Source organism: Centrocercus urophasianus, unplaced genomic scaffold, assembly GCF_019232065.1.
Source record: "Centrocercus urophasianus isolate 14NV4802_14NV808 unplaced genomic scaffold, USGS_Curo_1.0 seq_13, whole genome shotgun sequence".
In the NCBI taxonomy this organism is placed as follows: Eukaryota; Metazoa; Chordata; class Aves; order Galliformes; family Phasianidae; genus Centrocercus; species Centrocercus urophasianus.
In genome coordinates, this window is record NW_024884475.1 from 7,665,349 (window position 1) to 7,690,916 (window position 25,568).

The window sequence follows — 25,568 nt, forward strand, 5'->3', positions numbered from 1 at the left end:
CGCCATACAGCTGAGTGAAACAGAAGGGAACATCTGAGCCCACGCCTCAGACTTCAGAGTTTTCATGGTTAGCGAGCACAAGAAATGAGCTCATGAAGCACTAATTGCCTGGTTTGTTCTGTGCACAAGTGTGGCCCCGGTACCTGCAGTTACAGCTTGTTTTCAGACCAATTATTTCATTAAAACATTACCTCCACATTTCCAGATTTACTGTAACAAGTCTTCGCTTCATCCTTCCAGCTCAATGCTTTGCCATTTCTTGGTTTGAGACCATGGAAGAGAAAGCCAGATACGAAATCACAGCCTCTGTAACATCTATCACCCCAACAGCTATTAAAACTTCAGACCAAAGACCTGTCCCTTCTCCTTCTTCAAAGCCAAGGGGCACTGCGGGACAACAGGAAGGACTCAAGAAGAGGATGTTCTTGCAGGGCCAACAACACCAATTAGAGGTTTGAAATGAGCCCGTGTCTGGAACCTGGGGGGAAGCCACAGAGCTAAAAGCTGCTGAGCTGTTAAGTGCAGCCTCTGCTCTTTGCTGCAAGGCCGATTCCCATGCAGCAGGAAAGAGAAGGTGGATGGCAGCATGGGGGAAGGGTGAAGAAGGGAAAATGCTGAAGGATCCTAAAATACTCTGAAGTGTGCCCATTGAGGAGAGCTCTTCCAGACAAGCATAATAAATACAGCACAATACATTTCAGTAAGGTGTTACTATCAGAAAAAGGTTGACAGCAAGCACTGTGATCTCCAGCACAAATGAGGATGCTGGAGCCATCGCAATCGCTCTGACGAAGCAGAAAGCTGCAGCCTGTGCGGGGATGGAGCGCTGCAGTCCTGGTGCCTGCTGATGAGATGCTATCGGGGTTACCATGGCAACGGGAGGATGCAGCACCAGCAGCTTTGACTTTGCATAAACCGACAGCGGGTTCAGCTGGGGACGAGGCACTGAGAGCGCTGCTGCTTTCCTCCAGCTCCAGGAACAGGAGCGGTGGGGCTGTGTTCTGAATCCCTATGGCTGCGTCCTCTGCCCCCTCCACTCCTACAGCCAAGGCTTTGTGTTCCCCACTGTGCACACACCCCAGCTCTGATCCTTCTCCTTCCAGATCAGCCAAAGCTGAGAGGTTGTTTCCCTCACACATCGCTTCCCCCAGCTCCCTCCTCCCTGTACTGCCTTGTGACCTCTTCAGTCCTTCATCTCCCACACAAAGCAGAGACTCTCTGCCAAAGCTCCTCTCATGGCCAGGGCAGCCAGCAGGTGAATGGTGGCCACGTTGCTCACACCTTACCTTGTATCTCTGCCTATGTAGCACCCCAACAGGAAGGGAAACCCACAGTGCAACACAGTGCTGGGCCTTTTCTTCTGACAAGTACTGCAGCAACATGAATTTCATGAATTTCCTTTGAGGAAGCTCTACTCTTCACTTATTTATAAAGCATTATTTGTCCATAAATATATGCACATTAATTCAACTGCAATCCTAAGCCTGCGTGCAGACATCCCATTCATTTTTCCTGCTGTAGCAGCACTGAAGCAAACATCCCAACAATACAGAGCTGTAACATTTCTGCAGGGAAATGGCATCCCAAAGCCTCACACTGAATCCTATGGGAAAAGAAAAGAATCCCAAACCCAGTGCAGTTCCATCAGGCAGGTGGACAAGCTGGTGCTGGCACTGCCATCCCTCTGCATCAGCTCTTTTCCTTCATGGTATTTGCAAAGTGGGCAAAGTGAGAAATAATTAAGGACAGTTTCCTCGACAGTCTGGCAGCTGTCACTGCACACCAACAGACCCAGAAATGAAAGCGCAATCCAGCACAGGGAAGTAGAAAGTCCTGACATTTTAATTATCTGAAGAGATTACAAGATGAAAGTCTTCCTTGAGGCAAATGTATATTAGTATTGATATAGTCATTGTGCTTTTCAGTAAGAGAAATAGGAGTCTGTATTTACATAAGAAACTATAGTGTCTGAGATCTTTAAATATCATATTTATGGAAATGATTCTGAATTACAGCATTTACAAAATAAAAACAAGCTTGAATAAATATCCAGTCCATTAAATAAGATTTTTGTTCTCACAGAAGCAACTTTTTGTGCATATTTATTACACAACTGAAGTTTTTGTATTTTTATCCTATAAAAGAAGCATTAAATTTGTTGGTTTTTTTTTCTTTCTAAAAATAAAACTGCAATAATCATTGCAATGTGAAGCCTGAGATTTAAGCCTGAATAAGTACCATTGCTTGCACCGCGCGCCCGCCCACCCCGCACTGCTGCAGCCCTGCTGAGTGCTGACACTCCCACTCGAGGATTCCATTGGAGGAATTTCAGGGAAAAAAAAACAGGAAAAATATAAATAAGGTGAGGATAACAGATTACAGCTGGCATTGGTTACAAACAGCATCTTATAGCTTGCGTGTGACACATCAGCCAGGTGAAGCTGCTTCACCTGATTTAAAATGACAGCAGTGCCAAACTGTGATAGCTTTCGATGGCTCATTAATGCTTAACAAAAAACCACATAATGAAGGGAATGTCCACAAGGTAAACTAAAACCAAAGAAAATCACTCCGGCCAGTTTTGTTTTGTCACTTGGAATGATGAGTTCTTGAGCATGACACTGCAAACAACTTCCCTCATCTCTTTGTTGAAGTTATCGTTATGAAACACACCGTGTAACACTGCATGTCAGGAAAGGGGATAAGCAAAGAGCTCTTGATCTCCCTTCCTCTGTAACCACAGCACACAGAGCCTTGCTTTTAATGTGGCTAACTCAAAGCTTGTCCAGACGGCTTTGAAACTCAGTGCTCAGGGAGCTCCCACTGTAATAGTTTGTGCAAGATCATAGCAGGAATCCATGTGAATCTTACTTCTTTCCAAGTGCAAACAGGAATGAATTCCTGGTGTTTCAAACAAATACAAATGACTTCCAATTTGTTAGCATGAGTGAAGTAGCAGTATGCAGTATTTTACATGGTTACTCTGCCAAATATGGACAACACGAACCCTTCTCTGATTGACCATTGTAGGACCTTTCCAATATATCGAGTTTGCCTTTAAAAATCATGTTAAAAACTTGCATGGGATAAATCATTTGTCACAATACTGAATTCTGCTGCTAAGCTCTTCCAGAAGTATGCATTTCAATATTAATTCATGCATTTGGTAATCATTTCCTCTGAAGTTTGTTTCGTTAAGTTTTAGGTGCTGATACAGAAATCAAAGCTCTGTCATAATTCTGTTAGCAGAATTTAGCATAAGTGATGCTGATTATAAGCAATATGGAACTAGGAGTCGTAAATCTTAATTTTTAGAAGAAAACTTGGAGTTATTACTCTGCTCAGTAAGTGAAACGCAACAGAAATGTATTGCCTCAGGATTCCAGTGTGAATCCTGTGATTCAAAGAAAGTTTTGCTTTTAGAAATACTGAAAATGGATTCAAAGTATTTTGCTTTAATGAATCCTGTCATAGGTACAAAACCCCCAGTGCTGGGAAAGTTAAACCACAACGGGAGGGAGAGGGCTGATGCCCACAGCCATGCTGGAGTTAGTGAGCACATTCTATGTCCAAGCTCTGGGGCTGCTCTGCTGTGAGGAACTAGTTAACCACCTGCTCTGAGCTTAGCATGACAGATAAGCAGCAACGCTTGTTCGGTTCTCTGAGCCCTATTTCTTTCCACGCAGTGCATTTGTTCTGCATATGGCATCGTAACATTAATGTTATAAATTTATGGAAGACTGTACTGCAGCCTTAGAGCTACAGACGCTTCATCCTTCCCTTTAGCAGCTTAGTAAAACGCAGTAAAAACTGTCTGTACAAAATTTATAACAACGGATGTCAAAGCTTACACACCCTCACCCGGTCCCTCTTTCACATTAACTCTTGGCTTAGCTCAAATGCATCGGTCCGTGTCAGACTCCATGGACACAGCAGTACTTTAATACGTCAGATACCGGCTTTGTCACTGTAGAAAGGAGTGACATGGAACATGTAACAGTGAGTGCAAACGCGGACAGGCTTCATCTGACCATAACGAGGTAATGGTGCAGAGTGGGAGGAGCAGCGGGAACAGAAGATCTGGAAAACAAGAGGAGATTGCACTTGAGTTCCTTGGGGAACGGAGTGAGGAAAAGCTGACCTCACCTACACACAGCAGCCATCCCACGTAGCTGAACAGTCAACAAACGCAAACACTCATCGCTTGAAATTCTTGGGCGTGAGCATGTGGCTCTCAGTGTGTTCCCCTACATCTGACAGTCATTACCTTGCCACAGCTCCTGCAGTGGTGCTTCCTGCGGATGACCGTGAATGGAGCCTTGCAGGCAGTGCAGTAACTGCAGACTTCATCTGGAACCCAGTCAGGAGGATCTGTCAGAAGCACAGCAACAGAAGGGGAAATAAATCAAAAGGGAATGGCACCAAGCATGCGGCTGCCAGGTCCTCCAGGGAGCGGGGAGGATAAAAACATAAAGACAGCAGCTTTCATCTAGGTCTCTCCAAGTACTGTGTGAGCAGGCAGGTGGGTAGGCTGAGGAATCAGGGAGGGCTGCTCTGAGGCGGTCACCTCCAGGATGAGCAAAACATGCTGAGGGCTCTGACCATCCCCAGCCCCTTCAGCCACTGCGACAGGAAAGCTGGCTGCTCTTCCTACAATTAGGCAAGCAGATAATCAGCTCAGAGCCCAGTTATTTGCTGGTAAATTATCAGAACTCTTTCTGGCTGGTTGCCTTACCAGCAATGAAGCAAATACTGAAAATCACACATGCAAGACACCAGAAAAAGAACTCAACCATTATCCCTAACAGCATGTCTCGATTGTTTATTTTTCCTGGGAGCTCTATAACCTCTCACAGAAGCCAAGCAGTGAAATGATTTGTTTTTGGCAAAGCAGAAAGTATTGGGCTTGCTTCTGTTGAGCTGCTTCTGTCTGTGACAGGCTGACGTGACCTCTGGGAGACTAAAATTATGAGTGTAGAAATGATGGAGCCGATTGCTTAATTAGGTTAATAAAAGCCTAATCAAGGGCAAGCCAAGTTCTATCCAGAAGGAATCCATGGGCATAGTGGAATGCAAACTGCTGGGCATATTTACCCACCTGGAACTTTCCTCCAAGCACTATTTACAGTGTGTGGCCCAAGTGACTGCTGATTTATATGCTGACAAGCAAAATCCCTGCCCCGAGGAGCACATAATCAAACAACAAACTATACGGTGCACTTAATGCGGAGATCAAGTGGACGGTGGCTACAGGAAGAAGGAAGATGATTACATGAAAATTCAGCTCATTCCACTATTTCCATCGGCCAAATGTAACTGACCAGTCTTTGTCATATAGCAACACGTGTGAAATTAAAACTAAAGATAATTAAAAGATAAGCGTACCAATGCGGAAAAATGTTCAAAAAAACAGGCAGAAAGACATCTGAACACAACTTCAGATTCTGAAGGATTTTGAGGACTGCACATAACAGCCTTCACCTTATCCCTGGGAACACCAGAGCAGTTTTGTGGGGAAGTAAGGTCACAAAATCCCTTTTAAAAGCCATGCCTTCCCACTGCAGCAGGAAGAGCTGGCACTGCCAGCTTAAGTCGAAACAGTGATGTCAGTGAAACCAAAGGATTTCCCTCTTCTCTCTGCAGCTTGCCCAGCTACTGCACATAACTCACCCAGTGAAAATCACCCCTGAAATCAGTCTGTGATGCCGACTTTGAAAACTTCCTATCACTTACATTGGAAAAACCACAAAAAACAGATCCTTTTTGTATAGGTTGCATCAGGACAGTATGGAGCATCCTCTCCCATAACTCCTCCTTTTCCCAGATCAAACTAATGCAACTCTGGAGCTCATCAGCAGAAACCAGCTTTCCTATCAGGAGGAGCTGACGATTCAGGTTTTGTGTTGTTTGCTTTGTTCTGTTGCTGCCCCTGATATGCACTGGTGAAAAAGTTGTTTTAAGTGACTTTACATGGATTCAACTATCCCCAGAGCTACATAAAAGGGAAAATCGACAAAAAAGACAAATCAGAAACAGAAGTTTTTTGGTAAATAGTGACCTTATAAACTCACAATAGACACATAATCCATAGTTACACAATTACTTGACTGTCGGATGAATTCATCTGAATACCTTGTTTTAATAACTGCATAACATAAAAATATTAAAAATGACATGTCACTGGCACTCAGTGTACAGAAAGATATAACCCTCCCTGCAGCAAGCTCTCCCTGAGTAGGGAAACACCTTTTACTTTCAAACTGGTCTCAGTTTGGCCAACTCACCTCTCCAGAATGAAGGCACCAGCAGAACAGTCCAAGGACATACTGTCATAGCATGGTTTGGGTTGGAAGGAGCCTTAAAGCCCACCCAGACCCAACCAATGCCATGGGTTGGCTACCCTCATCAGCTCAGGCTGCCCAGGGCCCATCCAACCCAGCCTTGAGCCACATCCAGAGATGGGGCACCCACAACTCTTAGGCAGCCTGAGACACCTGCCCCCAGACAGAGACTCTGCACACCAAAGCACTTAGAACCATGCAACCAGCACTGTGCCCCTTTGCTTCTGGGTTCCAGTGCCCTCCTAATGCCCAAATTCCTTGCACCAAAGTCAGCCGCACTGCAGCACACCCCAAATAGTAACACTTTGTTACGTAAAGGCATGTAACATTTAAAATGCCATGCATGCGTTTTCTGCTTTCAGTCACCACTCTGTGTGGGGAGAAATCAGTACAAAAATGCCTCACCCAAACACTCATGCCATGGTGAAATAGGAACCTCTGGGGGTCATCAGCCCTGTGCTTTTGCTTCCACACGTGACTTCCATTCAATATAAAGAATGGAATGCTCTTTATGCTGGATAGAGACAGAAGCTTCATTTTGAGGTACTGCCCTTGCTCAGGAATGAAGCCCAGCCTGGACCTTCCAGCGCCCACAGGAAGATGAGGCTGGAAAAGATCACACAAGCCCCAGTGGTGATGGAACCCGCATCCCTAGGTCCTGTCACAAGCTTTATCTCACTCAACCTTGGGAGCAGCATTCTGACTTATATACTTTAAGGACTGAGTCATCAGGCTTTTTATAGAACAGGTTTTGGAAATATTCTCAGAAGAGCAGCCTCACGAGGGTATGAAGCTTCAGTGTGAGTAGCTTAAACCTCCAGCATTATCCCACAGACAGGCCGGGAGCAGGGCAGCAGCAATGCACCCAAAGGCTTTTACCATTACAGTCCTTCTTCGAGCTCTGCTGCTCTGCACACAGCAGCAGATGGAAGCATCCAGTCTCAGAAGCCCTGCCTGCCTGTGCTTCAGGGATTTGCAGCAGGCTTGGAGGAAAGGTTCGCTTGTGGGCTAATTGGCCCTCTGCTTTATCAGGCAATAAGAGCTAAGAAATCTGTTGGGAAACAGCTAAAGACCAAGGCAGAAACATCAAAGAGGAGGAGGGAGGGAGGGAAGGGATTAACGAGACAGAGTAGAGAAATGAATTTTAGAAGAAAACATGAAAAGCATGTACAGGAAAAAGGCAGAGAAAAGAAGTGAAATGAGTATTTTAATGAAGAAGAGTAAGTTTAGAGAAAGGAAAAAAACAACTGGAGATGAAATGGTGTGAAAACTAAAGAAGACATTTCAAGAAAAAGAGAAACGGCATTTCCAACTCCAAACTATTCAGAAGTCTTTCATTATGACAGCCAATAAAGTGAGAAACTTCATGGTCTTTTGTTTCATTTTATACTGTAGTTTTCAGAATTCACCTTTACATGTCTCTGCAACCTCAGTGGCTAAAAAAGTTCATTCTATGCTACAGAAGTTAAAATCTGATATAAATCCGAAGCGGTGGAACTTTAAGAAGAAAAACACGATCATGACAAAATCCAGACACTAGAAACAGTGTCAAAAAGCCCACATGAACTTATTTTGCTTAAATGCCTGCTACAGAACTGCTGCAGCCATATGTAACCTGACCAAAAGAAGGGTAACGTTTGTGTCTCAAAGCAGGTGAAGAGAGCCTGCACCTGGATCCATCAGCAGCACTGACTGAAGCAGCATCAGGATGCACTGCAGTGCATGCCTCAGTGAGAGCTCAGTGCATTTTGGCAGCAGCAACTCTGAAGACTGAAAGATCAGAATTAAAAACTGAACCTCTCTATGAGCATATACTATCCAAATCCAAGTTCTGACACCGTAGAGCCACAGCTCAGAAGCGACACAGAGCTCTTACAGAAAGCACAAGTGCACTGTGACACTGAGACACAAGAGACTGGGTGAGGTGGGCAGAAAACATCCCCAGTGGTGTTGGAGCCTGCAAGTTGCCTTCATCTATCAAATCTGTAGACTGAAAGAAAACAAACACGTTAGAAAGTAAGCATACCCTGACTCCCTGCAGAGCCATAAGCTTACTGCAGTGCCTGACAGCTCAGAGGATCCCTCATCTTCTGTTTTTACCAAATACCCCTCATGCAGAACTCCATCTGGAAGTTCCTTCCAGATTGATGCATAATAGACTTTAGAGCACATCATGCATAACCCTGAGTACACGTTTATCAACCATCCTTAGGAGGGCTGTTCCTGCAGCCTGTGAAAGTCATACCTCTGTAGCCATCAACGTGCATTGTCCTCACAGCTGCAAGAAAGGTCAGGCTGCCTTGCTGCAGTTCTCTCAATGAATGCAGGAATTGTGGTCCATGGTAAATTCAGTTTTAAGTACAAAAAGCTAAGATTTGGGGTGACATGACTTCACCTCTCACTTCAGCTTCCATGGTGAAACAAACCTTTTTGTCCCTTATGACATTCAATTTTCCACATATCATTCTGGGTAGACTCCAACTTTTATGTAAGATTCCTTGGAGGCAATTGTACCACAGAAATCTTTTCCCTTGCTCAGTAGATTCAGTGTTGATTACAGCTGGCTTGAAATTTTTCAATTAAAAATAATTTTCTGCTTCAAGAATATTATTTGATGAAAATTGGGGCGGGAGGAGGTGAGGAAGAAAACAGAGGTACAGGCTGGCTAGCTTCAAGAGCAGCTTTCTCAAACGGCTTCCTTAGGATGGAAACTCTGCACAAAGCGAGGGAGCTGGGGGCACAGCTTGGCACTTTGTCCCTGCAGAGCTCTGATAGAACACAATCCTGACCACAACATGCTGTATCTTCTCTGGACAGGTGTGTGATCAGCAACTCATTCCGTGGGCTAACTAACCATCACTGGGAGTCCTTTGTAACAGCTACCAACAACCAGAACAGCCAACTTCTGGATTTCTCCCAGAATGTTCTGTTCTTCCTTTGCACCCCTCCCCTCTTTTCCTTTTTTTTCTTTTTTTAGTCTAGTCTTCAGAACAGATAATAAAACATATTCTGAAGCCTAAAGATTGTGATTATGTAAAAATTACGTATTACAATAACACACATTTGGAGCAAGTATTTCTCTAATAACATTCTTGACATAGATTCTAAAAACTAGAATCAAGTTGACACTGTAGATCTATACCACATGCCAGCAGAACACTAAAATGCGTATTTTGAGGGTGAAGAAAATTCAAACCTAATCGAAATCTCAATTATGTCACTGTGGAGACAAATGAGCTGGTGCTGCACGGTAGTTATGGGGTGTTATCTCCTCTGCAATGAAGTCTCAAGTTCCACGCTGTGCTGACAGAGAGAGATCGTATTCGAAAAGATAAGAGATCACGGGCAAGTTTTTAAAACAGAAGTCACACTGAATTACTGTAATGCTACCTCAAAACTGTACAATTGGAAATCTCGTAGTGTTGCATGCATAATTGAATGTGCTCAGCTGATTATAAAACAGTGCCTTATTTTAGAAAACTTTACACTAAATTCTTCTCTCGTGCTATGGAAGCAGGGATGCTAAAAAAGGAAAAAGTGAGAAGTTATATAGACAGAACTTGTTTGGCCACTGAACTGTGCAACAATTTAACTTCTTTCATTTAGCAAGTGTTGCTGGTCATCACTATAAATAATAGCATAGCCACAGGCATGCAGAGGACAAAAGAAAAATGGAAGCATTCAGCTAGGGTTGACAGCTAATTCTGGCCTGATGGTGATTAGGTTCTGCACACACTGTAGCACGGGCAGGTTTTCTTGACTCTGTGACTTCATACAGCAACGTGAACAAGAACTTGAGCTTCGGGACCATAAATTACTGAACTGTGCTCGTGCTGCTGGTTGGAGAGCAGCAAGGAGCTGCTCATAGACAGAAGTGGGCGGGCTAGAAAGTTATGGGATGGGAAGGGATCGAGGATTAAGACCGTGTTGTTGTGCAGCAAACAGATGCTAACAGCATTTGGCACCAGCAGTTACTTGTACTGGCAGGCACAGCACATGGACTATGGCTGGAGTTATAAGCAGGTGGCTGTGAGCAGGGCAGTTCTGTATGAGCAGGAGAGGAATGGGGAGTGAAAATGAATGTATGGCTGCAGAGAGCAGTGGGATGCTACAGAAAGTATTTTCCTAGAGAACAGCTTCCTAATGTTTTCTGATTTTCCTTGAGAAAACCTTTTGATTTCTGAATGCTTGTTCCTAGAACAGGAATACAACCTGTTTTAGCTTGCCTGTAAAACTTCAGGACACTGACACATTAAAATGTTCACCTTTCTTCAGGGAAAGCAGGGACTTATGTTCCATCACATTTATATACTGATAAATAAAGGAACACACACAAATCCTTATCAGAACAAAGAAGATAATTTACTGTGTATATATGGGAAACTGCTGGCAAATACAAAGTAAATGTTGTGTTGGGACTGGAAGCAAGATCCCAGACACACAAACTGCATAAAGATATCACATTTCTATGTTTCAAATTAGGTCTCTGGGAGCAACATGGCCCTGACCTAGTTGGGATACGCTTTAAGTAGGTTAACTGAAAGGTAATTTTCTTCTATTTTCAAATACAAATGTTTAATCCCTATATGACTCATGCTGCCCACTCCCAGTCCCAAACGCCTTGGTCAATTTATTATCTGACTGGCTGGACACACCAGAGCTTGAGAACTTCCCAATAACCTTCTCCCTGTGCAGACTGCAAGGTCACTGCTCGCAGAGGGATAAAGGCAGTACCATAAAAGGCCCCAGGACACACAGCCCTTCTGTTATCACTTCAGAGCAAGCACCCTGCTGTCCTTTCTACTAGCAAAGAACCCAACCTGCTTGGTTTCTGAGCAGCTGCCACCACCATTTGATCTGTGTACAACACACTTTGTACCCACTGGCCACCTTCTCCATCATATGATCACAGCATATTTTATTACATTAAAAACTCATTTATGGAATACTGCATGAATTCATCTTATATTCTAGGAAAATATATTGCATTCTCCTTCTTTAAAAACAGAATGCTTTTTACAACTATAAATTATAAACAAATATGCTTCCTCAAAACAAACAAAAAAAAAAACAACAAACCAAACAAAAACAACAACAACAACAACAAAAACCAACCCTAGAGCATTAGGAAAGCAAAGATGGATATATACACCACAGGCTCATCTGGACTTTTGAAAATGAAAATGCTTTTGTTTTGGGATGCCAATTAATCTGTAGAATATTGTATTTCAGCCTTCAGGAGGTCACAGGATCCAGTTCTTATACTCTTGCCAATGTCAGTTGGCTCATAATAAGCATTCATATTTGTTTTATGACCCAGACCAGCTGGTGGGTTTTATATAGGGTAAGAATGAGAAATATGACAAAAACAACAACCGATTCATTTTTATAATCTAAGTAGAGGCTGGAACCTTCAGGAAAGTCTTAACACTTTTTTTTTGTCTGTTTGTTTGTTTGGGCTGCTAGGCTTTGTTGTTGCTTATTATTAATTAACATTATTTGAATACAAATTTAAGCATTTGGTACTTGTGGTAAAAGAGTTTTACTTGATAGTTGGAAAGAGTTCTCCTGGCAGATAGCTTGCTGGACTTTCTCAATTTGACCTATGCTTGTATTATGCCATTATGGTAGAAGGGAGGAGCTTACCTATGTGCTCATCTGCTCTAAACTGCTTCATTTTTTGCTGAAATCATTAAGATTTTAAGTGTAGAAATTATGTAAAAAAATGGATATAATTAATTTTGGTGCAGTAATGTCAATAGATTGGTGCAATGATCACAGACTTTGCACTGAACCCATTTACATGACAACCGCAGTGTATTCCTGTTGCTGGCCTACTGCCCAGTTTTAGCCTGAAGGATGCAGCCAACAGGCTTGTTGCAACAAATAAGGAACACTGATAATGCAGCAAAGGTTGTCCAAACCACCAGACAACTTCATATGTATCCAAACATCACCCAGCACAATGTCAGGGGCTATTGCTTCCACAGTGACCTGCAACAATTATGTAAGTGGGAAGGTGTTACAAGGTGGGGAGGAAAGCAGGTATCTGCTGAGGTTAAAATATTGCTGCAATTATCCATCTCAAGGAGGATGCATTAGAGACAGCAAAGATTGTATCCCATTAGCTATCACTAAATATCTCAGTAATAGGTAGTAGATACAAGCCTGAAGAGCTTTGCCAGCAATGACACCGTGTGACCTGCGCCTGAGAGGACAGAAGTCAGGAATGTACTGGAAAGGGGACAAGATGGATGTTTCTAACAGTTTCCACAAATGCAACAAAACAATCCACTTCAGGTGCCACTTTTTGTAGATCTTGGTTTGTTCTGGTTTGGAAGTCAGAGAGCTCATCTCCATGCTTCCTTGCACCCTCTATCATTTTGTAATCCCTCCCAGTATAAGAAGGATTTGGTCATACTGGAAATAGTCCAGAATGAACAACTTGGTGACCACCAAGATGATGAAAAGGCTAAGCACCTCTCCGTGTGAGAAGAGCCTGAGAGAACTGGGGCTGTTCAGCCTGGAGAAGAGGAGGCTCAGGTGGAGTCTTGCCAATGTCCACAAATACCTCAAGGGAGGCTGCAAAAAAGACCAAGCCAGGCTCCTGTCAGTTGTGCTGCATGCTGGGAAAGGAGGCAATAGGCACAAGCTGAAACACAGGAGGTTCCATCAAAACATCAGGAAACATTTATTATGTGAGTGATGGAGCTCTAGCACAGGGACTCAAAGACATTATAGGTCCTCTTCCTTGGGGATCTCCAAAAGCAGCCAGGACATGAGCCTAGGCACCCTGCTCAGGGCAGCCCTCCTGGAGCAGGGGTGGAATCAGAGGGACCTGAGGTCCTTGCCAAGCTCAATCATTCTGTGATTCTGTAATTGCATATGTGCCTCTTTCTGACAAAGTTCTGCCCATTGGCCCACCTGAACGCTAAATCACAAAGCAGACTGAAGAAGTGAGTTTACACAGAGTAGCTGTTAATAGCTATTAATAGCACAAGCATTTACACACCAGCCAAGTAAGACTCCCAGACATGGATTCACACTCACCCAAGCCTTCCTGGCAAATGAGGACAGGTATCAAAAGCAGAGTAAATGCAAGACTAAGACTATAGACCCTACTCAAAGAAGGTGCCAACATGGCAAAACACGGTGCCAAGACAGCCAAGCTGATTCTGGGATTCAAATTTACTTTTTCAAAAGGGGCTTGGACTATCCCACAAGGCTCTGCTTCTGTCCCACAGACATACATGAAACACATCCTATTTACAAACTAAGCTGCTGGCAGTTACTACAGTTCCACTGTAGTTATCTTCATATGCTACTGAAACTACAGGGTGGGTTTTACCACTCTCATAGGGCAGGGACACACCTGATTTACACTGTCTGGGTGCTGCAGGGCTATTGGAGCTCCCAGTACATAACTGGGATTACTGGGATCACCGAAGATTCCCCCTTCCCAGCCTCCAAGACAGCCAGTCATAACATCAAGACTGATGCTCTCTGTTCCTGGAAACAGCATCTCAGTTCAGAAGCCGTGCTTCTCCATACACAAAACCTTATCATGATAAGCTGAAGGTGTTAAAAGCTGAATAACGTGACATAGGAAGGAAGTGAATTTGCTTCAAGGAAATACACATCCACTGTGAGAAGGTTATGCAGCACCCTGCAGTTCAGAAAAACTTGCATTCAATTCTGGAAGTCAAATATACTGACAGCATCAGGCATCGATTCAAAACAAAAGAAAATGAACCGAAATGGTAGGGAGTGAATCATCTCTTGCATTCTTTTCCACGTCAGCCTGTATATGGCAGATACTTTGCTTAAAGATTTGTTCTTCACTGTGCCTTCTGTCACTTTCTCAATTATGGCACAATAGAAAAATCAATTAAAATTATTCTGAATAGTTCTTTACTTTATCTGTCCCCAAATCATCTTTCTCCAGAAGCGATAATTTTTCTACAGTACATTTTACATAAATTAGCCCTGCTGCTCTAAATAAATAGATTAGATTTGAAATCCTTTAGCCTGTAGCTACAGAAGAAGGGCTAGCAAGCTATCCGTGAGTTTTATATAAGCACAAAATAACTTATAAATACATAATTTCTTTCAAATCTCATCTTTAAGGTTGTTGTTTTCCTGTGATTTCTGATCTTTATTACAAACGACATGAACTAACATTTCTAGACTGTTAGTCACCCCCTTCTGCATACAAGCTGAGATGTATGTTGCTTATCACTCACATCATCCTGGAAAAAAGGATCCATCAAAAACTGACTGGAGGAACAAAGATGTACATAGGCAAATGGACAACAACAGAACAAAGCACAGCAAAGTTACTGCATACCTAAACTTCAGGGAAGTTAAATATATTTTCACAATTTCTGGTTGTCTAGTGTTTTTCACCTGACTAGAGACAACACCTCTCCAATAGCAGAGCTCCTGGAGTGATGAAATCATCATTCAGCCCTGACGATCAAAGCCAGCTGCTTTCCTGCTTGCTCCATCTCATACATCTATTTTTTTTCTCTTATATTATGACTGCAAGTGCTTTGACTTCTTTCAATTCATTTTTATACAGTGTTTACCATACTAAGGCTGCAGTCATAACTGACTCCTAAGCACTCCTGCAGCTCCTATTCAAAACACAAACTAGAAACTTCTGAGCTCTCATAATGCTTGAATCCTGTCTCAAATTTCAGTTATTATGCATTTCCCTTCACTCTTAATCTTACAGTCAGTGAGATTTAAGTACTCTCAGAAGATTTACTAGAACTGACTTTTCCTTACTTTGAAGTAATATGGCGAAGGGTTTGAAAACAGTAACCATAATATTTTGATCATTTCCCTCAGACACAGATGTGTATAAAATATGAGAAGTATTTCTACTGGGGAAAAAAAGTAGAACCTCCACATCTAGCTAAGGACATAAAAGCTGCCCTTCGATTTGGCTGCACCACCTTACTTACAGCAGTACGACTTACACAGCTGTTTGAGAGCTGTCACGTGTAGTGTCACTTGCTGTGTTAAAGTCTTTACTATGGAGAACCTTCTTTCACTGATACAGAAGCAGTCATAATGGCTGTGACAATCTGTAGATCACAGAGTTTCATGAGGAAGTTAGAAAAAATTCTTGAAGACGTATATATACAGTTTGTCTCTAGACCGTATAATGACAACATTTTATATTCCCTTCCCAGAACCAAACGTGAAAAGACTTTTTTGTTTTAGTTTTTGTTTTCTATTTCAACATGGGTTTTTATTTTTTTTTAATGTCAGTATTGTCTCATTTTAATTACAAAAAAAAAAAAAAGTACCTTCGAAATCCCCATCTCTGGCTTTTGCTGCAAGTTCTGAGGATGATATACTTTCTTGACATAAAGCACAGTCTTCCAGTGCTGCGCTTCTTAAGCCCTGATTAACTGTAAAACAAAGCAAAAAGTAACTGAATTCACATTTTCCCAATTTGTACTTAAAAGACCAAAGTTAGGACTTCAAGGATTAGATACCAGTAGAATCAATATGTGGCTTCTTATACTTCTTGCTCTTTCTTTACCCTGACACACTTAAAAAATCTCCTGAATCCTTCTTTGAAACAACAAGAGCAATTGAAGATATTGTTACAAGACATACAGTCCTGTTACTTTCAGCAGCTTAGCTGCATCCTATATTTCTCAACTTTTAACTTTGCATACTTCACAAAGTAGATAAAAACAGAGAATCCCTAGGTGTATCACACAGATCACAAAGAGCAACATCACCTCAGGAGTTCCTGGCTTTCATTCACTTATTTCGTTTATACTTACCTTTGTTCACATGCTTTCTTTTTTAACCTAACAGTTCATTTACTGGAAATTATTCTAAGTTCCACTGCCGACCATTTATTTCCTAGTGGTAATTCTGTAAACCTTCAGTTTCTTTATTATTTTCATTTGAATATTCAGTAGTCTCTGATTCCCCTCTTTCATTTTTGTCCTACCTCTGTCTACCCCCTTTTCTTTCTTGCCCGTGAAAAGTCAGTCTCTTTTCACATCCGTACATCCCGCCACCACCAAACGCCAGGGAAGTTTCAGCTGCAAGTAACTGAAGATTTCCGTGCATCTTGTGCACTACTCCACTGCATAGTTGAGTTGCATTGGAGTTGTTTCTGCTAAATTTAACCAACTTTTAACACAATGTTCTACATAAAATCTCCAGGGGAAAAAAAAATAAAAAAAAAAAACAAAACACCAGAAATCCTCATTGAAACATGGAGAAGTGGAGAAGGGACTAGAAAAACTTTTCAGTCCTGAGGAAAGAAAGGAGCTCTGATTACCTTTAGATGCTGACAGGTGTAATCACAACAAGGACAATGGTAATTGCAGTTTTACTGAGATGGCATGGTTATTTTTAGGTAAATTAGCAGACTTGAATCTTTGAAAAAGAAATAATCCGAATGGTGATAGAGGAAAAATGAACAGAATAAAAAAAAGTGTTGCAGTGGCTGATAATTCAGTTCTGGCTCCTTTATCTGAATTACCTAGAATTCAAAAAAGGCTATTTTTTTCTATTTTGAAAACAAACTCAGCATCCTGTGATTTATATAAGACAGGCCAGATCCCAGCATCATACTGGCATTCTCATATCTTATAGTCTGCTTTTCATGTATGGCTATTCAAAATCCAGAAGCAAAAACAAACAAACAAAAACGCCAAACAAACAGACGCCTGTCTTGCTAACATAAAATGCATCCACTGTGAAATAGAACAAGGAAAAATAAAAATAGAAATTGAATCTGTGAACTCCAAACATTGCCTACATCACATTATGACCAAATAGGCTAAAAACACTGTTCTGTTATACACAGAGATATGGAAAAAAGCAGATCCATTCTGACCGCTTTGAACATTTGCTTTAACACATACTCCCAATACACAGAATTCCAGTGATTTCATCCTGCTTAAAGTCCATTTTCATGACTTGTTTTAAACTCAGGTAAAAACATTGTACAGAGCCCAAATTCAGCGTGGCTTTAAGGAAATTCTTGCCAAACAGTTCCTATTTTCACACGGGGCCACCAGCAGAAATTCACTACGGAGGCTGCTTTAATCTGGTTATTACCTTTCTTCTGCTTTTCCTTGTCTTCTGTTTCGGGTTTGGTTGCCATCACTTCAAACAAGGTCTTCAAGATACTTCGAAGATCACTAGCATAGTTTGTCTGCAGCTGGTCAGCAACTCCTGGGGGTTTGAGGAAAAAGACAAAACATCACTAGGCTATTACAACCCCCTTAAAAAACTACATTTGTTGATACCAGTAATGGCCTGGTATTTATATTTGAAAGATCATTAGCTCGTATCAGTAATAAAAACTGATGATTTAATTAAATTCATTTATTGTAATGGCCAAGCCATGTTCTGGCCTTTATGTTAGCTGCAATTTGAAACACATCCTCCTTGTCTTTTTGGCAGAAAGGGGACACTCTTCCTGTGTCAAAATAAAACAGCTGCATCTTATTTCTTCTCCCAAAGACATAGGGCATCATAAAGAGAAAGGAAGCAATACAAAGGCAAATCCACTGCACGCCCTAAACCTTCATCATTATAGGTCTAATAGGTCTGCATCTCTGCGTACACTGGTCTTCATGAGTTCACAGGTTTTTATGAGACTTAAGATCCACAATACAACATTCTGTTGTTTCAATCTCTAGTCTGTTCTAACATATTTTTATAAACCTTAAATAATAACAATAATAAATAGTGTTTTTTACATTCAGAACTAAAGGATACTCTCTGTGATTCTCATACCTGAGATACAGACAAAAAGGCGGTGAATAAGATCATTGCTGCCATGGAATCTGGATCTGATCTTTTCTCGGGTGGCTATTTTAGCAGCCTGCAAAGCAAGCTGGATTTCTTCCTGATCAATGTCATCGGATGAACAAGAACTAGTCATTAAACTGCTGTTGGAGAAAAAAGGCATAAAAAAGAAGAGTAATGTAAGTCCTCACTTGGTTGATCAGAACGTTTAGCAAATCCTAAAAGATTTATTACCGAGGCAATACTCTATAGCAAACAAGAACTAATTGCTGTAAATTCTTGCTGAAGGTAATCAACATGCAATCAATCACCATCATATTTGATTTTCACTCTGTGGCATAGTTGCAAAAAACTTTAAAGCAGAAAATCATTTGTCTGTATTTTATTGCATTTCCCTTAGCTATTTCAAAGCACAGGACTATTTTTCACATTAACTCCCACTAAAAGCTCTGTCCTGAGACCATAACTCTACCAAAAATGCAAGAGGAGAATGTCAGCCTAAAAATAAGAAGGTCAGCTCTGAAGTCAGATGAGAAATTTATTAATGTGGGAGTTAATTTGAAAAAAAGATTTCTGAATTATGTTACCTCAGAATAGTGAGAAGACAATCCAAATATAACCTTACATAAAAAATGGAATGGGTGACAAAATACTATTTACACAGTAGAGATTAATCTCTTTACATACCTAGGCGTAGAAATTGTTTAAATGTCAAACTACAGCAAGAGAATGGCTCATCAACTCCAAAGAGATTAATATGTGTCATCAGGTGTCTACTAGAGGCTTAACCCTTCTTTTTCAAAACCAGATGCATGGTTGCTAGCAATTTCCATCACTACCCCTCTTAAGAAAGGAAAGCTTGAAACGATCTGAGGCTTCAGGAAAGCTCTGGGAGGAATCCAGATTCTTCAAATATCAGGAATTGCCTAAACTGCTTGTAAATCAAAACACATTAAAGAAGGAAATACTTAGGAAAAATGTAGCACTTTGCCAACAAAAAAACCCTGAATTGGGAGTATAGCATGGAATGCAATCACACCGGAGTCTTAAGGATTCACTTTGCTGACCGGAAGGAGACACTGCTCTCTCACTCTATTACAATGAAAGACAGAAGAACACAAAAATTTCCCCACATACTGGAGATAAAGTAATCTCATCAATGACTAAAGAAAACGAAAATGTTTTACTTGAAACCATACTTAGCTATCCAGAACTCAAGCACTCCTTACTATACAGACATCCACTATGAAAAAAAAAAAAACACAGAAAAAAATTATTGACTACATAAATAGCATGTAAGAGGAAGGATGTAGTTGCTAATGCATTTTGAGCTCAACCTGTAAATTTTATGAAGTGTTGAAGCCAAGTAACATTCACCAAGTAACAGATCCCATCCCTATAACAAACAGTTATTGCAGGATAAGACATAGGCAGCATTTAGAAAAAAAAATGATTATGAAAAAAAATTTATGGAGTATCATTTTGAAATTTCTCTCCATGAGCCACATAGATAATCCTTAAAATGTAGAAATGAATTTATTAGGCCATGCATCTCAAAAGTCCTAGTAAAAACAGAAACGAAAACACATAAGTCCTAGAGATCAGTTATTGATAGAAATATCAGTGGAAAATATGCAGTGCAAGTACTTTAGCTGGCTTCCCATTCTTTCAAATACGGAGTAAGGAGTACATTTAAAAGAAAGTACTTTCTGTTTATGTCTCCATTGCTATTAACAATTGCAAATTCCTGTAAGAAGATGCTGTGCTTTATGTTTAAAGCTCCCTCAGCAGGTTGAGTGACTAGATTTATTGAAAATACTGAGAATATTAAGAGTTCTCCCTCTCAATTTTCCCTTTGCTTTTCTGTAGAGGATAAATTATATATACCATAAGTGGGTCTGTATATGTACGTGTATCCATATATATGCGTATATATATATATATATATGTATATATTCAATAGCAAGTCTGTCAGTGTGGAAGGATCTGCGTTGAAGATGATGAAAAGGTCATGGAAAAATGTGGCTTATGAAGGAGTGAACTGAAATTTACTAAGCACCAGGATGATACCCTTGCTTCACAACGGAGTGGAGTTGGAGGATTTTCTGTTTGCAGGAATGCTCACATAAACAGACAAAAGGGTTTCTGTCTGCCTCCTAACACGGACAGATAAGGTCTACCCATTTTTTAACTATTATGATTTTTTTTAAAGAATCAGTCTTATACCTGTTGTATGGCAATGGAATATTGGTGGGTAAGTACCAGCTCTACTGAGATATCACCAACATCATCTCTGCTGTCGTAGGCCTGCATAACAACATAGGAGGCATTACTTTCAGAGCAGCCCTCATATTTAATCTCAGCACAGCAGTGTCCCTGGAAGTCCCACTCTAAGCCAAACCCAAAGTGCAGGGCACAGATGTGGTGCTTCAGGGATGACTCCCTCCAAGTGTTGCATGGTGCCTCATTAAGGCTGGCTATGTCCCGTGGTCCTTTTCAGCCCAGGCCATTCTATGATTCTATGATCACAAGACTGTTTTGGATTCACCTTAAAACTCCCCAGCACAGAGCACATAAGAATTGCTGTGGCACTGTGGAATGAAGGTCAGTATGAGCATATACATGCATTCACAAAATACATTCATATGCACAGACCTATACCATACCTAAGTATGATTTCTGTACACAAAAGGTTCAGGAAAAAAAATATTTTGATTGCTTGTGCCACTGCCAAGTGAAAAGTGAACATTCAAGAATAATTTAAAACTAGACCTAAGTATCATTACAATTAGAAAGAAGTGTTCACTCTGCTTTTACCAATATGACACAGTCAGATTTAGATCAAAAATGACTCTCAAAGAGTGACTAATGACCATCTGTTTTTTACTTGAAAATATATCTTACTCCTAAAGAAGGTAGTCAGAAAATATTTTAGACACAGTCAGAAACACAGGAAGAGCAGAAACATAACTGCTTCAGATACACAGCTTCTCTTGCAACCAAGTATTCCAAACAGCAGTAATTGGATCTATGCAAATGTTTGAGATCTCTGGATTTTTAAACTGACAATTTGGAAAGCAAACCTAAATTCTGATCTATAGAGTTTTGCTTACCTTTTATCCATATTATTCATTCACGCTATTTTTATAGCTTTAAGAGGAATGCCATTCCTACCAGGCTTATCTAACATGCATAATTTGGATAAAAACTCTCATGTGATACCAAGTGTGTAGGAAGCATTTCATTAACGTCAGGCTGTGCTCAGATTTAGAATGTTTTACCATCAGGATGTGCAGAAATATATATCACTGCAGAGCACAAACAAACATATTTAAGTACCAAGTGGCTAGCGATGTGTTGTCTATTTTTCTACCTTCTCAGTTCAAGGTAACCTCCTGCACTAACCATGAGTTAGTGTATAAAGAGATACAACAGGCATAGAATTCCCTCTGTGAAATGCTTATTCTAAAAATGCTCACCATGTATTTATTTTTCATTCTGAGAAAACACTGCAAAGATAACATGCCTGAAGAAAGGAGACATTATGTCAAAAGTTGATTCCAAACAATAAATCTGCTTATAAGTTATGAAGGAACTGGTAGATAGAAAAAAGCAGCTTTTCACCTGACTTACGTTTACACAGCAATTTTAAATGACTCTCCATTGATCACATTGTAAGAGCAGCAGGACTGTCTCAGCACACCACAGCTTTCTCTCTAGAACGGCTGCCTGGTCTCAGCACTTGATTGCGAAATTTAGTCAAATACGTACAAGCAAACAAAACCCAGCAATTTGTTGTGCACAAAATCACCTTTCACCCATGGAACCAATACGCTTCACAGCTTTTAAATTCCAAAGTGAAGTTAAGCAGTAATAATACACAGAGTGGGGAGCAGAGCTGCGGAACAGAAGAAGTTATGACCGATATCTTCAGAAGGGACCAGTCGTCTTAGGTACCAGCTGCGATCCAGCATGCCTTGTGCTCCATCTGCTGAGTGCTGACCCTCATCCAGAAACACTAAAAGCAGCAAAGCCTAAAACTGAGCAGTCAAACCCAACAAGATTCAAAGTCAGTCTAAAATTAAATACTTCATATTCCAAAAAACAGGCTGTGGCAGTAGAAGTCTATAACATGTCATAGATGCTTCCTTTCAAATTTACAAGTACTTGGTTCACAAAACCTAAAATCTGTTCTGTATTGAATGCAAAACATAAAAGAATCTCTCAAAGAATTCTGCCTTACTCCTCAAATCACTGAGTACCTTAAGTACCCATTAAATATGCACCAGAGTAGATGAGCACCAGGTGGTCACTCCTTGCAGAGAAAGAAAATCCAGTGTATCTATTCTACTAAACACAGCACAATTACATCAGCAGTTTTTAAAGGAAAGTAAGACCATCCCCTATGCTTCTGACCTCATGCAAGATTTTAAACAACTACTTTTCAGATTTCAGAAGATTGTCAGCGGTGCCTTAAATTCAGGAGGGATCAAGTTCCAGAAAGACAAACTCAACCCAACTCAAACATTTAGAAGTTTTATGAGCAACACTACAAATGCCTAGCTGAAAAGTGTTAACACACAATTCAGTGACTGTCCTCTCACGTTCACTGTTCAAAATGCTGATTTTTTTTAACATCTTATAAACATAGAGCTGTACTACGTACAAAAAGTTCCCTATATGCATGTTTCATAGAATCATAGAATCATAGAATCACCAAGGTTGGAAAAGACCTAAAAGATCATCCAGTCCAACCGTTCACCTATTCCCAACAGCTCCCACTAAACCATGTCCCTCAACACAACATCCAGCCTTTCCTTGAACACCCCCAGGCTCGGTGACTCCACCACCTCCCTGGGCAGTCCGTTCCAGTGCCTGACCACCCTTTCTGAAAAGTAATACTTCCTCATGTCCAGCCTGAATCTCCCCTGCCGTAGCTTGAAGCCATTCCCCCTGGTCCTATCACTAATGACACGAGAGAAGAGGCCGACCCCCAGCTCACTACAACCTCCCTTCAGGAATATATAGAGAGCAATGAGGTCTCCCCTGAGCCTCCTCTTCTCCAGGCTGAACATTCCCAGCTCCTTCAGCCTCTCCTCATATGGCCTGTGTTCCAGACCCCTCACCAGCTTTGTTGCCCTCCTTTGAACACGTTCCAGGGCCTCAATATCTTTCTTGCAGTGAGGGGCCCAAAACTGGACACAGTACTCAAGGTGCGGCCTCACAAGTGCTGAATACAGGGGAACGTAGTATAGTACAAGTTTCAAATACTTGGTCTTAAATACTTACATACTATTTCCTCAAATAATTTCCTCATGAGCTCCCTCGCTTTCATTTTTGATCATACAGAATTTATTAAAACATCCACTTTGTGCTCTGTGTCTAATATCAATAACACACACTTCTCCAACCTGCAGTATTTAAGCTTTTTTTCTCTTCCGTCCAAATTCTCTTATATTTTAAGTAAAAGAAAAATCCCTTTTTGCCGGCAAGTCTGCTATTGTCTGAAGAGAGCTGCTAGAACTACTTGGGCAGCTGCTGCATCCATCCCACTGATGCTTGCGTAGGCTGTAACTGGAAACCCCACCACTGAGCTGCAATTACCTCTCCTAAGCTATTACTCTTACTCACTTGTGCACTTTGTAAGTGCCTGAAGGCTGCCGTCAGCATCATGTTCCATTCTGCAAAAAGAAGAGGCAACTGCTCCAAAGACCATCTGAAAGATCACACACAATAGCTGGGGAAAGGTAAAGGTTGTATATGCGAGGAATGACAACAGGAAAATGATAGGGGTTTGAAGAAGAAAAGTGTGACTTCATGTAAGAAAGAAAAAAAAATTACCAGTTCCTATCCTGCGTTTTGCTCTGGTATTTCTTTTTCACAAAAAAAGAAGGAAAAAAAAAAAGAAAAAAAAAAAAGGAAATTACAATAAACAGTAGGCAAAAACTTTTTTGTTTCTAGTAACTACTAGTTTTGATATGATTGGGAGGGAACCTATGATGAGATTAATGGCTTCTTACATTTATTTTAAGTGAAGTGGGTGGCTACACACTCAATTGTAGAGTCATTTAAACCAAATTCAGAACATGTCTCATTATTCGCCTAATAGCATACATGTATTTTAATCAATGATCTCAGAAACTACATTTAAAGCAGACTAAAAAAGCTTTAATTCAGAACTCTATTTCTTGACTTTCTACCCTAGTATTATACTTAGGCAAGAGGGCTCTTGTATGCAATTTCTTATGTATTTTCTCTCTATTTTAAGAAAGAAGACAAAAGAGGAGGAAAAAAAATACCTGAAAGTGTTCCCAAGTCTTCAAAACTTTACTGCCTTGAGAAATGACTAGTACAACAGCATGCAAACACCTCTAGCAATTAGCTTGGCAACCCAACTGCACTGCAGTATTAACACATGTACCACCTGTGACCAGCTCTATACATACCAGGACACATGCTCTAAGCCTTATCTGCTGTCTGCCTTTTGAAGTTCACAGTAGAAGTATTTTTCTATAACTGCAAGACTTGCAGAAGCTCTTTCTTAGCCTTTTTTTGCCCCTGCTGAGGTGACCAAACTAAAATAAATAATTTGGCAAACCGAGTGATTCAGTGTTCCAACTGATATCTTCAACCAGATGAAACTGAATTTGAAGTCAACAAGAACAACCTCTACCCACAACCTGGCAGCCTCAACAGCTACCTGCTCCATTGGAAAGTCATCTTGAATCCTTCCTTTAGCTTCTCAAACCGAAGAGCACTGTTGTTCTGCATACCATGTTGGACTTCTGAAAAGGCACACCTGTTGAAGCACCATGTTGCTAAGCAGATCCATTGCAAGAAACTCTACCTACACAACTGCCTTATTCAAAACCCATTACTGCTCCAGCCTAGGTTTTCAGAAGGATGCCGTGATGCTGTACGCCAAGTGGGAATTAAAATGAATGCCATGGCCAGCCCAGGAGTTACTGTCTTGGATACTGCAGTCTTCCAAAGCACATTTTTTTATTTGTTATGGATGAAATGTCTATAGGAATAAGAACATATTGCTTAGAGCACTATTAAGTGCAGCTGCTTTCTTACCATCAAATTAAATATCAGGTACATGCAAAGTACTATAATTATCACTTTTCTTAAAATTCAAACCAAAAAAGGATAAGATCTGCAAGATAAGAACATTCAAGAAAAAAATAGAAATGAAAACATAAGAAGTTAGAATTGCTTAGGTTCTACTAAGATTTTCCCAGTTCCACCATGATGTTCTGTTTCTAATGCTTCCCTGTAATCAAACATGCATTTAAAGCTCTCAAACATTCACTCATGTTGCAAATGAAAAATAACGAGATTAGAGATTAGAAATACTTAAACTTCAAAAATAATCGTGGACTGAAAAAACTGAGAGTGAAAAATAGAAATAGTTAAGTGCTTACGAAG

The 25,568-nt window shown here is 40.8% G+C and overlaps 1 protein-coding gene across 4 annotated transcripts in view; it reads right to left on the reverse strand.

The window, feature by feature from the left end:
* Nucleotides 1-1,824: 1,824 nt before the first annotated feature.
* The window catches only part of ZFYVE28 (zinc finger FYVE-type containing 28), a 145,796-nt gene continuing 122,052 nt past the window's right edge, over nt 1,825-25,568 (reverse strand). For 3 of the 4 annotated variants that reach the window (XM_042811954.1, XM_042811952.1, XM_042811956.1), the window contains 5 exons: nt 18,126-18,280; nt 17,442-17,558; nt 15,659-15,763; nt 4,268-4,371; nt 1,825-4,080 (listed from right to left, as the gene is read on the reverse strand). In XM_042811954.1, coding sequence (XP_042667888.1) covers nt 3,949-4,080; nt 4,268-4,371; nt 15,659-15,763; nt 17,442-17,558; nt 18,126-18,280 — 613 coding nt within the window. In that variant the 3' untranslated portion in view covers nt 1,825-3,948. Of the gene's footprint in view, nt 4,081-4,267; nt 4,372-12,790; nt 12,924-15,325; nt 15,434-15,658; nt 15,764-17,441; nt 17,559-18,125; nt 18,281-25,568 lie in introns of those variants that run through there. The other variant, XM_042811953.1, reaches the window with a different exon arrangement.